Genomic DNA, 13,496 nt, shown 5'->3' with positions numbered 1-13,496 from the left:
CTTTAAAATTACAATAAAACGTTAACTCAGAGTGCTTAGTAGTCCAGAAATACATTTAAGCTGAATGTTATTCAAATGCTAAAAAGAGATTACTCTAGATTGACTTAAATTAGTGAATATGTTAAAATACCTGAGTATCCAAAATTAGCATTCCATTCCTTTTGGTTTAGAATCACACTAACCTTGTGTTTAGGCTTTAAATAGATTTTTTAGCCACAGATCATCACTCTTGGAATAATATGATTTGCGACCTGAGTTGTAAGAGGCCATCACCTTAGTACAGAGGCATTGAGATACCCTCCTGCCTTAACCAATTCTTGGTCTCACAGTCCTCCCATTATTACAAGTGAAAAATTACCTCCTATGATGTTAATCATTACTCTTCCATTAATCAAAATTTTTCAGAAGATCTATTTCCAAGGAGACCAGAATAGGCCTGCATTGGATCCACTTATAATAGGTACTTAATATACACGTAGACAGGGATCTGACTGGGGACAAGATTAGTTTTACTGATTTTCCTGAACTTGCTAAGAGGTACAGAAAGGGTGTGGGGGACCCTTTCCACCTCATACATGATGACTGATTTCCTCAATGGGGGGAAATCAGGGAAGCCTCAGGTATTATTCCAGCTTTCAGATAGCAACTGACATGTAGTACTGAAATTCTGTGTCATGATGTCTTATGCAAAAAATTGCTTTTGACAAACGCAATTTAAAGTGCTACCCTTTGTGCAAGCCACATCTTTATATACATCAAGGCCATAGGACTTCCAAATAGCCTAAACAGTTAAGAAAAAAAAAAAAAAAAGGACATCAAAAAAGAGATACTGAGTTTCTAAATGTATTAATCACAGGTTTTATCTTCTCTAAGATCTCCATAGATTGATTATTCAGAATCAATCACTAAGCATCAAATAATAATTATATAATCCATTGACAAGTTATTCCAAAATGAAAGTAGAGGTAACATAGTTTCAAAAAATGTTTAAGATATAACCTCAGACCTAATTGTACTCAACACAAAATGACAATTACATGATAAAATTCAGTTTACTTTTCACCAAAAAGAAAATATAATTTTTAAGTAGGATTCCAAGGGCATTTAATTTTTTCAGAGTACTATTTTTTAACCATAAACAAAGCTTTTTTGTATACAATGATGGCTTAAAGAAAATATCGTTCAGATGGAAAATCTCTACTTTTGTATGTGCAGGCACCAAAATGCAGAGATTCTGAAAACACAAAGTGATTTTTTGCAGTTCTAATGTTATGGAATATTTGTGCTACTGAATATTTGGCTGTGAAATTAAATTCTGAAATGTTACAATATTTTCTCATTGATAATTATCATGAAATTGGATAGATGTCCCTATGGATGGTAAACAGAAAAGACGTCTAAGAATATAGCAAACCTTATGAGAAAGAAAAAAAACCAATAATTTTTAACAAAATAATAGTAGATGTGGATCTGTTATTTTCTATACTATAATCATCACTGCACTGTATTTGAAAATACTAGTTCATTTCCTTTGGGATGAATAAAAAGCAAAACAACTGTGCAGTGACCCTGTAAATATAGGGTATAATTTGTTATATATAACAAATTAATAATTACGTTAAACACCTACCCTATATAATTAGAATAAAAAACAATTGGTCATGTACTAGATTTCCCCATGGCCTTTAGTTATTGACTGTAAACATTTAATTATGCATTTGAATCATTAAAAATATAGACAGGAAGGGATTATGGAGGTCATTTAGTATAACCTCCTACTTAGTACAGGATTCACTACTCCCTGAAGCACACAACTCCTTCCTGAGTTTGGCAGCAAATTTTCCCATTGGCAAAGATCTTTACACCTAGTCGAATCCTGCATTATTATGACTTCATTCATTTAAAATTTCTTTTGAATCCTGCACCAACACAGAGTAAGGTGAATACTGTTTCTACCTCACAGTCTTAAACACCAGAAGCTTGATAAGCAGGATTCTGATAAATCTTATTTCCAAGTTCTATAATACCAAGTATTTGCTAGAATTAGATTTAGCCTGACTGGTGCTCCAAAACCTAGGTTTTCTGGCTTTGGACATCACATTCAATTAAGGTAATCTAAAATTGCCTAAGTTATTCAGCAGCTGAATCACAATGTTTCAATTAAATTCCAGCATCTATTCAATATGTATCACTGCAGGATATCCAGAAATGAATACAATGGAATGAATCTCTATTTTCAGGGATCTCACAGTATAGCAGTGAAGGTAACAACGACACAAATAATTGTGATACAAGGTGAGTTCCATATGAAAAATACAAGTACGCAAAATAATCACATGCACTGAATATATAGTAATCAAGGAAGTTTCTTTTTATATGTTATAAAACCAAATCTGCCTCAGCCAGTATCTTAACATTTAAATTTATTTCGATGCTATAGGCTGCGTATAACTTCTATCCCTGTTCATAGGATCATTTTTAACAGTAAAATATTGGATAGGTGATGGTTTAAATACATCATAGCACATGCACATGATAAAGTATTGGACATGTTTTAAATATCTTCAATGTTACTGGAAAATGGTTACATCTTAGTACTGACTAAACAATGCAAGATATAAACTACTGGTTATTTTTTTGGCAGAGAAAGCAGATATTTCTATTACGGCCTCTATATTTCTATATTCTTTCCATTTTCCAGCTTTCTACAATAAGACATTTTCTGCAAAATGTTGTTTTGTTAAGCAGAGAAAAATTTTCGAAACTTTTTTCAAATTGTTTTAAGATTATCATTCTTATGTATCTTTGGAATTATGGAATTATGTCAGCCAAATATATTAAAAATTAAGATATTAGAAAACATGCTAAGAATGACTTAATGTCATCATTAAAATATTGAATAGGGAAGAGTCAAAATTAGAATATATTGTACTTTGAGCTATGTTCAACAAACTTTGAATCTACGTAACTAAACTCATTCAGTCACCTTCTCCATTTTGATTATGAATATCCTGGAAATGACTTTCAAATGTCTTCAATATATTTGCTTTTAAATGCTATTCCCTTGATCTGTCAGTTAACTAGCCAGTAAAAATGGAAAAGAGTTAGTTCAGAATTATTTGTCTTCGGGTTTGGAAACTAGTTCCTCTTACAGTGATTAAAAGTGGAGGTCTCTGAGCTAGGCTCCACAATTCTCAAACACCAGGTCCACAGTTCACATCCTGTAACCTTGGGGTCACGTTGGTTGCCGGCTCAGAGCTTTGATTTCTTTCTTACATATGTAAAATAAGAATGATAATACATCTCTCCCCAGGGTGTTGCAAACAAGGCCAGCTTCATGGGTGTGCAACTTCTGTCATCACCCCTGCCACTCCAAAGGACCCCATACTTGGTTTCATGCTCTGCTGTCACCCTCTTGAAATTCTTAACAATTTTTGAACAAGAATTCCTGTATATTCATTTTCTATTGAGCCTCACAAAATATGTAGCCCTTCCTGGTTGCAAGAACTAACTTATGTCTGAACACAATAAGTACCCTCTTGATACATACTAGTAATAACCATTAAAAAGTTCAGAGAAAAGTCATGAATTATTCCGTACTGAACCTTCTTACACATAAGGTGACATACGTTAATTTCAAAAATCATTTTTCCTATAGTGAGAATAACTGGAAGAGCATTTGCCCAGTATCTTGATAGTTCTAGGGTATACATCTTCTTGCAGTAAGGTTGTATAATCTGGGTAGGTTTAGAAAAGCCAAGCTGTTCTCAAACAATGAAAATCTTTCTTACACATTTCTCTTTCATTTGTTGAAAAATATACATCTGAAGAATATAAAAGAACATACAAAGAAAGGAAGTATTTCTTTTCTACCACTGCATCCAGTTTCTCAGTGGCAACAAGTATTTATCACCTGTTCCTACATTTTAAATTAAATTTGTGCTGTTATTTTTCTGTCATTTTAGCCTGTATTCTTAGTTGCTTCTTTTAATTTTCCACTTAATTATTTAAATATTCTTGCTTTCTAAGTTCTTTGGGGTTAGAGATTTCTACTTCTGGCATTGTGAGATATTCTACTATTTGAACATTTTTTATAAACTTACTAAAAGAGATTCAACTTACAGAGAATGAGTTACCTAATTTATCTATTATAACTTTATTATTATCAAAATACTAATATTTACAATAATAACTACCAGTTAAGGAGCTCTTTGCATGTTCCAGGCATTATGCTACGTGCCTGCATTCATTATCTTAAAATACTCAAAATAGTACCTGCAGTAAAATCACAAGAAGTAGTAGCTGTCATTATCTCACAATGGCCCTGATAATAAGTACTAATATATTCCCATTTTATAGATGAGAGGTAAAAATTTCAGGTAGATACAACTTGTAAGTGGCAGAGCAGAGCTATAAATCCAAGTCTGATTGTTTGTTCATCCAACTGATAGTAGCTTCTATACCAGGCTGCTACACATGTTCAGATTTCTGAACGGTGACTTTCCTTAAAGTGGTGTAACCAGGTGTGTGTTTACATACACAACCATACAGATAGTCAGAAGAAGACTGAATATACAGAGAATGGCATAGGACAATCTTTTAATGCCCTTTAACTCTTCATAAACTATAATTAATTCTGTGCAAAACCAATCAAATGAAATACACCTGAATTTTAAAAATTACAATCAGGTTGACCACTGTGGATCAAAGCTTTTTGCTGTGTTCTTTATACATATATAACTTTAGCATGATCACTGATTTTTAGTGGGTATGGAGCTATTGCAGTTCCACAGTTTAAAACATACTGCATAATCATAGCAACAGCTTTAGCTGATAATTGGTAGCTGCCCTTAAAACTATCTTGGCAGGCATGGAAGCACAGGGCACAAATATCTGATGGTGTAAGGATTTACAATTCTAAACAACAGAAAGGATTTATACGATGAACTTCATGAGAAACGTGGGGTAAAAGATCAGGTGCTCAAGAAGGAAGCTGAGTTATTAATCAAAAGGCTTTAAAACGCTCTATCTCACGAGCAAGTGCAGATGAATTACCAGAGCTAGGTGTAGCACACAAGGAGTGCTCAAGTTCATGAGAGAGGCTTGGTAACTAAATTGTAATATCAATTACCGTCCTGTTTTGATAGTAAGGCAATATAACTTCTTGAATAGATACTGACTTTGGAACCATGGGCACCATTAGAGTCAATATTCAAAAGATATCATAAAAGAAGCCATTCTCCTATTTGAAATACATTATATGATAATGAAGAAGATTTATTCTATAAAACTCTGTTTAATTTTATGTATTTTGTCCCTCACTTCAAATTCTGTTTCGTACAAATTGTCAGAAAGAGATACATGCTGGCTTCAGGATTCATATTGAACACAAAATTTGAGCAACTGTGTGAAATTTATTTTTTTCTCATCCACCTGACCATCCTCGACACACTACCTGCAAGAAGCAGTTAACCAGGGATGCAGATTATCAAGTATACAGAAAAAAAAAAACACCTGTATTTTTTGATGTGTTATTTCATTTATTGTCAGTAGACAACAGATTTATCATACAGATGCTGAATATTTTATCTTCATAGTTTTTTAATTACATCCTCTTGATGAATGAAATGTAACTACTTCAGAAGTCAGTCCTCTTTGAATAGGAAGAGAATTTTATTTTTATTATCATCTTCCAGCTGACTCTGAGGTTGATATTGCAGAGATATTTGGAATCTCTTCAGTAATTACTCCAGAGTTTTACATAAAATTTCAAGCAAAGAGAAATGTATCATAAACATTCAGCACTGGAAGGATACTACAGAGATCTTCCTAGACCAAACGTTTCATTTTATAAATTAGTAATGAGAGATTTCAAGAGTTAACTTAGCTCTAGTCTCTTAAATTTTCAGTGCCTACAACAATTTATGTTGTTGTAGAAAAATTAATTTACAACACGAAACCAATTGCACTGACACACATGAGGCCCGTCCTCCAACATCTACTTTAGTTGAAGGTACCAAAAGGATACAGTTAATTCCCAAGTTTATTTGAGCTATAACTTGGAAATTTTCTAATCAAACCTTTGACCTAAGCAATTAACCAAAATATTCTCTAAAACTCAAGATGGTTAGTCCATGAATTAAATAAAATAAAAACCTAAAATAATGAGGAAATTTTATTTTAATTCTAGATTTTTTAATAAAACCTTAATTTTTTTTTTTTTAATTAGCAGCAAGGCTGATCAGACTTAGCTTTCAGGAACCACTGAAAAGGGTTGTCAACTGAAAGGCCTTAGAGTATTTTTAATTAAAATCATTGGCAAAAAGATGCAATGCAAGCCGATTCTAACTATATTTCATGTGTCAGTAGGTCTACAAAGTAATGCTTTGAGAATGGGTACAGTCAGAATGTGCATGTAAGTATTTTATGGAAAATAAAAACAAGGATTTCTGAAAAATGAAAATGAGGGGGAAGGCATAAGTCAGTGGTAGACTGTGTGCTTAGCAAGCTCAAGGTCGCGGGTTCAATCCCCAGTACTTCCATTAAAATAAACAAACAAACAAATAAACAAACCTACCTAATCACCACCCCCCAAAAATTTAAAGAAAATTAAAAATGAGAAAGAACTCAGAAAAGAAAAGCAAATACAGACATTTTCATCTTAATGCATTTGTATCTCTCTATTTGTATTTCTGGAATTATGAAAACCACTAGCTTATTATCTTCAGCCATCTTTTACATTACTCACATCTCTGGCAGGAGTTTTTAAACTCTCAGTACAACCTAAATATTATAGAATACATATATTCACACCCAATGATCATTTTCTCCATTTGGGCATCCATGAATATAGACACAGACATACACAGCATAAACACAAACTTTCATGTTCCAGGGGAGGGGAATTCTGAGTTTAATTTTATCTTTAAGATATTTGTGCTTATAGTCTAAAACATTGCAAAATGGTCATTAGGAATATAGCAAAATACTGATAAAATGGGAATAAGATCTATAAACTTATGTAAGTTATAGAACATTCCTTATTCCTGGCAAAGAAGAAAATTTACTCTGTTAAAAAAAAAATCAGAAGACTACATAACTTTTGGACTTATGTAGATGGATATGTTCTTACATCTAAACACCTGATACTAAGTTTAACATAAATTACCATAATAAATTATAAAGCAAATGAAAAATATCCCCTTTCCACAGTATACTATGATTTCAGTTAAATGGAGAAAAGTTATTTCAAATCATTGAAATTATATTTAAGTTTGAAGTATTAACTATAATGTTTCTGACTATTGTATTCCTTAATTATAATCTAAATAAAAATGTGTCCATCAGGGTCACAGCAAATTTCAACAAACACATTTATTAAAAAATGTGGAGGAAACAAAGGGTCATTTGAGTATTTAAATAAGTCAATCCAGGGTATACTTCATTTGCTCTCTTTTCTCATTTTAAGACTCCATATAGCAAGGGTTATTATCCTTTTTAACTTCTGGAAATAGAAAGTACTTCTATTTTCTGAGGCTCCCTTCTCATCAACTTAAGCATCCTCAGCTTGTGACTAGGTATTATTCAAGCCAAATCTGACTTTGAAATGCAAGAGAGCAGCCCTCACAGTTCATTTTTTTCATGTTTTGATCTCTTGCCATGCTAGTGTTTCATGAGGTCAAAATCCCTCAAAGCCTTGACCTGAATAGCAGTCAAAATTTCAGGCACATGATGTTCTTTATATGAGCACAATCAGCTGCCTTGTCATCTCAGTCACAATTCCTACATCCTACTGGATTTTAACCATTACCAGAACGTTGCTCATTCTTATACCAATCATTTTAAAGTAGTTTTAAGAGACCGAGTGTATCATGTCATTAATAGGACTATTGTTTCCCCTGACAAGCATGCTAGAAAATATACATACAAGTGAGCTTTGTTCTTCAAAGTCACAACCTTAACCCCAACAATCTTGGAATTCTTACACTATTTGGATCAAGTTCAATCTGACAGGTGAGAAAGAAAATCAATGGCTTTTTTATTTTTTTTAGTTATAAGACACTATTTCTTTGTTCACTCTCTTTATCTCCTTTTAATTCCTCTTTCCCTGGGTACTTTCCTTGTTATATTCCTAAAAGCCCTAAACCCTCCAGCAATGATTTGAATTGGGCCTATGATAGGGCATTTTGCGGAAAAACCCATGAGTAAAAACTGAGGTGTGAGTTTAAGAAAGACTCAAGTTTAGTGTCCTAAAAAGCAACTTGCTCATATAAGTCCATTTACCTGATTCTTGTCTGGTATAGGAGTGTAAAAGAATTTTAAAATAATTTTTTTAAATCATAGTGAACTATAACAAGCCCTCCAGACTCATAAAATAGTATCCTTTGTATATCAAGAGCACCGTTTTTTTTCTCAAAATGCTTTCATGTCTATGGTTTCATTTTATCCTCAGCATATCCCAGTGAGCAAGGAGAGCTGATACATGTTGTAATGTATGTTGGACATCATTTTATAAAGAATTATACAAACCAAAGCTAGTCATGTTTTATCATAGATTTTGAAAAGTTCAAAAATATGAGGTTAAGTAAGTTTTCCTAGGTGATAGTCTCATAACGTTTAGGGCATTAAAAATAAGGCTTCTAAGGTGTTTTTGTTTGTTTTTTACCAACTAGAATAATCAGTAAGATTTTGATTAGATGCACAAAATTCTCATTCCACAGAATATTTAAATACTGCATTGCTAGAAAGGTCTCCATTCTCACCATTTCAGGCAGCAATGAGGAACACCAGAATGTGGGGACTGGCATATGTGTCATTGTCTTAATAATTCTATGTTTTTTTAAAAAAAAATATGTTCTGCAGACTATACCAAAGGTGGCATGTAGATTACTAGCCTACTGGATAAGATTTCCTGAGCAAGTATCTAGGACTCTGAATTTTAATCAATTTCCCAGGTAATTATAATGTAGACTGAAGTTTGGAAAACCACTGCAGATAGTAGAAGTGAATGAGAAGGTATTATTGTTAACAGTTATATCTTCATAAATAATCCTTTCAAAGGAACACATTTCAAAATATCTTTATCACATAATGCCAATCATTCTTAACGTGGTAACTGACCATTTTATAGCAACAATAGTCTATGGAACCAGTGGGTACATATTGGAATGATATCACTGTTGGTTTAAAAAAAATAACATTTTCTAATGTCTCACATATTTACTACATAAATGCCAACAGCAATGCAAAGTATCCATGGTCAGGTCACATATAATAAGAGGAATGATGATCTGGTGGTAAAATCACTATTGGATCAAGTAACCGCTAAAAATATAGTCAATGGAATTTTTATCACTGCCCAATGACTGCATGAAAAATGTCTGTAACTAAGACTCTTCACATTTTAAATTTTAAATATAAATTTGATTTTAAAAGGAGGATTGAACTGTGATTCAAAATCATATATGTTGGCTAATCATTTTTTCTTAAATTATATCTTTGGAAGCAATACTTCAAATTTCATTTCTTCATCTTTTAACAAATCTTCCCTAAGTGCCATTTATCAGATGTCAAGTCTCAAAAAACAAATTCCCTGCACTGTCTCACAACAGTGCCTAGAGCTATTGAATGTGGCTTTAATAGAGATGTGTGTATGGTGCATTGAGCTATAAACTGTGACCAATTAGCAAAAATTAGCTTCTATAATGCAAAACAATATTGCAGAATATGCTCATACTATTATACATAATGTTAATATTTTGAAAGACTACCCATGACTCTAACCTAACCATAACAGACAATAAATGTTTCTATTTTTAAAATGCCCCATTTAAAAAAATATGAAAACTTGAAAAATTCTTAACATAAAACTGCATTATGACACTACACGTATAACTTAGGTGTTTTCCTAATCTACAGTATTTGTTAGGGTAACTAACCCACATTCATGATTTTATGAATCAATATTCTATGGTAGAAAGTCCAATGATTACATCCACACCTGTACTAACTGAAAGAGGTCTTCAGTGAAATCAAAGGACCCTAGCCCTGCTCTCATCACTAACCTTCCTTTAACAACTCACTTTTCCTCCCTAAATTTTATTTTCTCATACGTAAAATGAAGAGGTCAACTAATGGCCCTCACTGTTCCAGGAATCTGTGATTTGGGGTTAGAGTGTGATGACACAGTTCCCTAGCATTTTGTCTGACTGCTGTAAGTCACCAAGATCCTCATTCCCATTGAACTGGAAGAGATTACTCTCTAAGACAGTAACTAGGTACTCACTCCTCCACCCCTCCCACATTCTCCAATAACCAAGAGAGCCACGTTTTTACTCAATGAATACTTGGCAAAGACTAATCCAGTGACATCCTTTATAGGATTACAGTATTGCTCTCAATGCAGATTCCAAAAACCTCAAGGATAACTTATCTTAGGTTAATTATTATCACTAACCTGTGCTGAACTCTTTTCAAGTTTTTGGACTAAATTATCCCAGCGCTGGGCAAAGTTGTCTAGCCATGCTTCCATTTTTTGGGCCACTAATGTATTTTTCAGTGTCGAAAGAAGATCTTGGTTGAGTGAGCGGAGTTTGTCCATGGTTTGCTTTTTCTTTTCGAGATCTGTTTTTAAAACCTGTTAAAACAAGGAAGAACACAGACTAAGCCTAGGTTACATTTTATGAAACACTATAGTTCAATTTGCTTTGGCATGTATTTTCTGATTTGTATAGATATGAAAAGATTATAATTGTGCCTTCAAAGGATCAAGAGCCCACAAAAATATACATAGAAAATTATAATCCAAATAATCTTCCCAAGAAGTTTGAAGAGAAATAAAAGTCAGATGTAGAATAAACATATAGTAGAGGCAGTTATGAGCTACCCTAATACTCTTGAAGAATTGTCAAGTAAAACATAGTGTTGTTTCAAAAGGTAAAACAGAGATCAACATATGGAAATCACTTTTTAACATTTTGACGTGTTCTAAAGGGCAAGGCATGTCTCTTGAATGTTAGTGAATTTCCTCTTAATTCCTGATAGAGTTCAAATGAAATACCAAAAGCCAAGAGTACTGAAGAAAGATGGTGAATTGACAAGATGAGCATGGCTAAGGGGCCTTCACAGTCTGAAATGCTGTGATTATTTAAATAAATTTACAATATAATTTACTTCTACAGTTTTTATTCTTTTTAATTATTTGGATATAAAAACCTGTTATGCAGTTTACTGATTTTTACATTTTTTAGCATCTGTTATTCAATTAACATTCGGCTATGAGTAATTATCTTCTAAAGCTAATTTTAAAGCCCATTAAGTAACAGAACTAAGTAATTGAATATGACACAAATCCTTTGGAATCATTGTGCATGTTTACTAAATCCTTACGTGTTTTATGAGGTAATTTTTAAACCATTCATATTCCAAAGTTCCTAGGAGCTATGGAGAGTTACACATGCCCTTTGGTTGATAGGGAGAGAATAAACAAAATGGCTTGTGTGAAATTAGTAGATCAGGGCAACTTATTCTTTTACTTTGTCCATTAAGGTCACCCTACGCTTTGGGAAATCCCATTTCCATCTCCCAAATGCTAGCCCCTGATTTAATTTGTAAACACAGAATAAGAGGAAAGAAAGGAGAAAATTATTTCACAGCCCCTTTACAATCCCCTCTTTTTGGCAGCAGCAAGTACAACGAACATAAACTAAGCTGTGAGGCCTGTCTTTCCAAAATAAATGCAAATTTATTTAAGAACAACCAGCACTGCAAAAAGGAAAGAAATGATCATGAAACAGATGCACCAACTGCTCATGAACTGAAGTGTCATTGACAGAGAGAATCAATATGCCCCCCTGCAAAGGACCCTTTATGTAGCTCATTTTGGCATGCCACCTGCATTGATAGCTCTGAACTGCAGAATGCTCTGGTGTCTCCTTCAATTAGTTCACCCTTTTCTCAGAATCTCTTCACCTGGTGTTCTTTATATTGCAGTCTTACTGCGTACCATTTTTAGGGAATAATAAAATGAAGTTTTGAAATTCATTTCTAATTTCTCCTCAACAGTTAAGCTCTTTTTCACTATTTTTTCTAAGTTTGAAAGAAGGCAACAGACTGAAATGCCAGTTAACACATCTAAGTCGAATCTGAAGAAGAGGAAACAATTTGTATTGGAAATTTATGGCTAGCCTCATGTTATCTAAATAGGTTTTCTTAGATGATCTATAAAGCTAATTGGATACCGAAAGAGATTTAGTGGCAAATGAAATGAAGCCTCCTGTGTTAACATTAAACCAAATGAAGAAGCACTTGGTGAGCATTACAAAAATAAAGGGGAAATTCGCCATGAAAGAACACAATTAGAAAAAATAACTCAAAGTAAAGCAAAAACAGCTTTATTTATAAATAATCAAATCAATTTTTTATCTGAATCTGTATGACAAAAACATTGTATTAAGCAAGGCTTCCATCTAGTAAATTCTAGATCTGTGCGTGCGTGCATATGTGTGTGTGTGTGTGTGTGTGTGTTAATGGTGATGGCAGGTTAGTAGTTCTGCCTAAATGTGTTTCTTCTTGTTGGCTCTGAACTGATCTCTCTCTTTCTCTCCCAGTCCCCCTTTCTCTCTCTGTCCATAATCTCCCAGCTCCTGAAGCACTCTCCCACCAACAGAGGGAGAAAACAGGAAATCCACAGTGGTGCCAGATACACTGCCATCATAGTTATGAATTACCTTCTCCCATCTACCCTTGGGTAGCAATTCTTTTAAGCTTGGATACTATGTGTGCATATTAAATAACTATGATTTAATTGTTACTTATTTGTTAAGTATAAAAAAGATATCTTTCTGCATATCAAGAACTGATCACAGTTCTTTGAGTGCGGGAGAACCACAAAGCTCTAGAAAACTCAGGAGGCAAAAGTAAGCTCTAGAAAACTTGCACAAGGCAGAGGTCAGCTGGGATTTAACAAGAAGAAATATAACATTTTCATAGAAGCCAGGCACCTGGACCTAACATTAAAGTAAGCAAGAAAGTACAGTCAATAAATCAGATTGGGCAGTAGTAGAAATGGGCAAGAATCAGATAAGCTGCTCAAGAAGACAGAATAGACATGTTCTATCTGGTCACGGTTAGATGATTTGAGGTAAAAAGAGAATGTATACTTATAAAAGGCCTAGAAAGTTTTCATCCTATTCTCATCAACTTTATGCTTCAGAGAGTAATGCCAAGGCAATTTCTCTTACACTGGCAAAACTCAATTCTGTACCTATTTTATGTGGAGTTACTTATGTCTATATAAGAAGTACTCCATTCTAACCACCTGTTGTTGTACTTAGGTAGATTGATCCACTGTGGGGGGTTCTCAACTTTAGGGAATATCAGAATCCCTGGACTGCTTGAAGACTCAAGATTACGAGAGCCATTCGCTTACAGAGTTTCTGAATCAGTAGGTTCGGGATGGAGCCTAAGAACTGCCATTTCTAATAAGTTCCCAGTTC

General features: G+C 33.6%; 1 protein-coding gene and 1 long non-coding RNA gene across 10 annotated transcripts in view; one reads left to right on the top strand and one right to left on the bottom strand.

Annotated features, from left to right (window-relative positions):
• DMD (dystrophin) overlaps nt 1–13,496 on the bottom strand; it is a 1,947,932-nt gene that overhangs the window by 1,252,530 nt on the left and 681,906 nt on the right. For all 9 annotated transcript variants that reach the window (XM_064483309.1, XM_031445593.2, XM_064483311.1 and 6 more), the window contains one exon: nt 10,457–10,636. In XM_064483309.1, the coding sequence (XP_064339379.1) occupies nt 10,457–10,636 (180 nt within the window). The remainder of the gene's footprint in view (nt 1–10,456; nt 10,637–13,496) is intronic.
• LOC135320282 (uncharacterized) overlaps nt 1–13,496 on the top strand; it is a 100,243-nt gene that overhangs the window by 81,776 nt on the left and 4,971 nt on the right. The gene's annotated exons all lie outside the window — the stretch shown is intronic.

This window comes from Camelus dromedarius, chromosome X (assembly GCF_036321535.1).
Source record: "Camelus dromedarius isolate mCamDro1 chromosome X, mCamDro1.pat, whole genome shotgun sequence".
Taxonomy (NCBI): domain Eukaryota; kingdom Metazoa; phylum Chordata; class Mammalia; order Artiodactyla; family Camelidae; genus Camelus; species Camelus dromedarius.
The sequence above is the reverse complement of the archived record's forward strand: the minus strand, read 5'-3'. Positions and strand labels throughout refer to the sequence as shown.